Raw genomic sequence first — 3,861 nt, forward strand, 5'->3', positions numbered from 1 at the left:
GGGTGGGGCCGTGCCCACCCATGGGTTTGGCCTAAGGGCCAGGACCGCCGTGCTTGCGAGTGCTTTGATCCTTGCGTTGCGGGTTTCTGGCCGACTGGAGTCTTGAGCCAGAGCCCCCACTTCAGAAGTTACAGCAACCTGGTTACCTCGCTCATGCCCAGAAAGGGGATGCCTCACCCTTTTCTCAGGGTCACCCCTTTCCAGTCCGCTCCAACCCCCACTTTCTCGCCTCTAAAGTGGTTTCTTAGCAGATCAAGTGCTTCCTCCTTCAGTGCTCCTGGGTGTACATCTCCCTTCTTCTGGGACAATTTATGTCTCCAGTGTTTACTTAGCCGCGGGGGGCCCTCTGGGGGGGATCACGCTTACAGAGGTCGGCCTGGGACAATTTATGGCCCTCTCCCTGCATGCTGTCCAGAGGCCGGTTTGGGATTCCCGGGGCTGCTCCCGGGATGGTAAGTGGGTCCCAGGGTGCTGGGCTGTGCCTGGGGTGGCAAGAAGGACAACACTGGGGTCACAGCCCTTCCGGGATCTCTGAAAAAGGGCTGCTCCAGGTGCTCAGACACACCGTGACCTGAAGTCACAAAGTGTGAAGAGGGCAGGCAGGCCCACAGGATGCACCAAGGCCAGTGATCAGAGGGAGCCCACGGCTGCGAGCAACTGCCCCTGGCCGGGTGGACTGCCCCTGCCTGGGTGGACCCCTCTCGGGTGGGATTCCACATTCCCTCTGTGCTGCGCGGACCTATTCACAGCACAAGGCCCTCTGTGACTGCACACACCTGACACTTGTGTTTGAGAGGAGATCCCATAAAGGCCAGGAATAGCCTGGAGGGGAGACTGCACACGTCAGTATATTCCAGTGGTCCTTGCACTCGGCAGGCCTGTCTCCAGACCCTGGGGCCGGCAGACAGCTGCTCAGGGTAACCGCCCTTTCCAGATCAAAGCCTCACCCGGTGCCTGGGGCAGCGCCCCCGCTCTCACGTGGACATGTGGCGTTTCCCCCTCCAAACGCCCCTCGCCCACCCTGCCAGCTCCCAGCGTCTCTCCTGGTTGCCGGTGTCGCCTCCCAGCTGGCCCCACGCGGCCCTCTGTCTTTCTGGGAGCTGGGCACAGATGTCTGCCGGTGTGGCAGACCCCTAGGGAAGGCCACAGCAGGCAGTAGCTCAGGGGCTCGGCGAAGGGGGGCAAAGTGCCCCAAACAAGGAACCTGTGAGGCCAGAGGCACAACGAGGCCCAAGGCTCGAGTGCCTGCGGGAGAGCCACACTCCGACAGAGGCCAGGCCCGGCCTTCGGGGTCCCAGGTGCTCCTCCCGGCTGCTGTGGACGAGGCTGCTCTCCGACGGGACGACGGGACGGCGGGGCTTCTGGGGCTTCTGGACGGAACGGCACTGACTCCCACCACCTGCGGCCGCTGCAGCTGCAGCTGCAGCTCTCAATCTTCGGAGGCCTTTCCTCAGTGGGGCTCCCGTTCCCACACCCTCCCCCTCCCCACTCCACATGCCACTCTCTGCGGCTCCCCTCCCCTTCTGGGGGGCAGAGGGTGTGGGAGCAGGGACAAGAGGCCTCTCCTTCCCCACTGAGCCATTCCGAAGCCCACCCTGTCCCCATAAGAAGAGGCATGGAGGCCGCAGAGAGCACAGGCCATGGGAAATTTTTCATCCTCTTTTAAAATAAGGGACACTTAAAGGAGGGACTGCTGGCACCCTGTGTCACACGTTGCTTCCTGGATGCTCAACCACGTTTACACTCCCTGCTCTGAACTGAGAGTCAGCTTAGGAATCCCGAGACGGGGCCTGGCTCAGACTCCACAGGACAAGCTGCCTGGGGGAGAGGTCACCAAATCCAGCCCAACAAGGAGCTACTGAGCACCTAGAAAAGCTTTTGGTAAAGTCTACTGCATGAATAAATGAATGGATGTTTCCTTTGACCACCCCTCAAACTTGTCTGCTTGTCACCAAGCTGCAGAAGCCATAGAAAGAAGCCCATGGGTGAAGGTGTCAGGTTTGACATGACAGGCCCTCCCAGGCTGGAGGCGGCCCATTCTCGCCCGGAGCCCACAGAGCAAAGCCCCAGAGTCAGCACAGAGCGTGGGCTTCCATCATGCTTTGGGGGAACTCTCTCTGCCTGGCCTGTTCCAAACCATAAAGACCAGGAGAAAGCAATCTGTGTGTGGATAAAACTGAGAAGAAGCACTACCTACCCACTACCTGACAGTCGTCTAGAACGTACCTGAGCCCAGTGCTGGACACAACCATCTCTGTCATCTCAGCCCCACTGTCCCAACACCCTGTTCCTAGATCAGAGACAGAGAGATGCAGGAGGCACGGACCGTGGGACCGTGAGTCTCTCTCCTAAGTGCAATGATGAAGCAGGTCGAATCCAGGCTATGCTGCCCCTGTGGCCGGTGCCCCAGAAGAGGCCGAGGGAGAGTCAGTCAAAGGAAACCACGGGAGAAGTGGTCCCCAGGGGCCTCGAGCTCAGAGGGATCTCGTGTCCTGGGCACGGAGGGGGGAGGTTTTAGTCACTCACAAGAGGATTACGGTCATCTTGTTGACTCTGACCCTTGAGCTTCTTCTTAAAGATGGAAATCGAAGTAGAAGGCTTATAAAAAATGCTCCAGATTTCCCCCGACGTCCCTGGTTGACGACAGTCCCTAAGGTCCCCTAAGGCAGGAACACGATGGGATCTGTCGAACAAAAATAACTTAATTTTTCAAGTAGAATAGAACAAAGCGTCCGAAACAACCTACCATCTCATGAGATACCTGCACCTATAAAATGGGACATTCGGTGAGGCGAGGCCTCAGGAAACCTCATAGCTGCCTTTAGAGACCCAAGGGACCACCCTGTGGATGACCTGCGTGCCCTGTGGGATGGCAGTGCAGTGGGGCAGGTTCCAGCTCAGTGTAATGAAGAACCTTCGAGCTGGCAGGATTATTCAAAACTGGAAAGGGCTGGCCTGAGAGATTATGAGTTTTCAAAATACTTCTTTCTTTTTAAGCAGAAGAACTGTTTTCAAGTGACACTTATTCGGAAGCCCACCCAGCTAAACAGGATGAAGGCAAGCCTGCTCTTCTTGGACTGGGACCTGCCTTTCTGCCCATGCCTGCCCTGCCCCCGTGCCAGCCCCCGGCACTGCTTGACAGGGAAGCTGCAGAGGGGCTCGGTGTCAGATGGGAGTCAGACACGGGCTTTGGGGCCTCAGCGTGTGGTGAAGTGCTGGGCCCTAGAGAGAGTGTCCTGCGCTCTCCGTGCTGTGGGGGACACGCAGGCGGGACTGTGCCTGAGAGGCTTCCCCAGAACGTGTGAACTGGGACTTAAAAAAAAAAAGAAAGAGAAACACAGATATAGAAGCTCAGTAAACAATAACAAGGCCATTGTTTCCACTGAAAAATGTAAAGTGCAGGGTGGAGAGGCCTATGGGTGGTGCCAAAGAGGCCAAGGGCAGCCTTTACAGGGCAATGGAGGAGACGGCATTTAATGTACAAAGAAGTCTATGGCAGAGAGCAAGCCAGAAGGTCAGGGAAAAGGTAGCTTTCATAGGACACTAATGCTCAGGAAGACCTTGAAATGGAGAGAGCCCTTATGTCAATTATATCTCAGTAAAACTGAGAAAAACGTTTCACTGAGGGAAAAAAAAGAAATGGAGAGAGACTGGACTGGGAACCACAGGAAAGACAGAGCAGAGGGCTAAGAAAATTAGCACCCCCCCTCTGTAGGCACACAAACATCAGTGCATGAACAATCGCCCCTTTCCTGGAAGGCAGAACAGTTAAACCTGAACAGCAGAAGTAAGGGGAGGAAATATTTTTTTCCAAATTGGTTGGAACTGAAGGATGAAGCTTTTTTTTTTTTTTTTTTTTTT

General features: G+C 56.0%; 1 protein-coding gene across 7 annotated transcripts in view; it reads right to left on the reverse strand.

Moving 5' to 3' along the window:
* LOC102986899 (kremen protein 1) overlaps positions 1-3,861 on the reverse strand; it is a 158,584-nt gene that overhangs the window by 92,500 nt on the left and 62,223 nt on the right. For all 7 annotated transcript variants that reach the window (XR_008615923.1, XM_055080387.1, XM_055080391.1 and 4 more), the window contains one exon: positions 2,527-2,683. Coding sequence is in view for 6 of the 7 variants with exons in the window: in XM_055080387.1 (XP_054936362.1) it covers positions 2,527-2,683 (157 nt within the window). In the remaining variant the exon portion in view is untranslated. The remainder of the gene's footprint in view (positions 1-2,526; positions 2,684-3,861) is intronic.

This window comes from Physeter macrocephalus, chromosome 19 (assembly GCF_002837175.3).
Source record: "Physeter macrocephalus isolate SW-GA chromosome 19, ASM283717v5, whole genome shotgun sequence".
Classification (NCBI taxonomy): Eukaryota; Metazoa; Chordata; class Mammalia; order Artiodactyla; family Physeteridae; genus Physeter; species Physeter macrocephalus.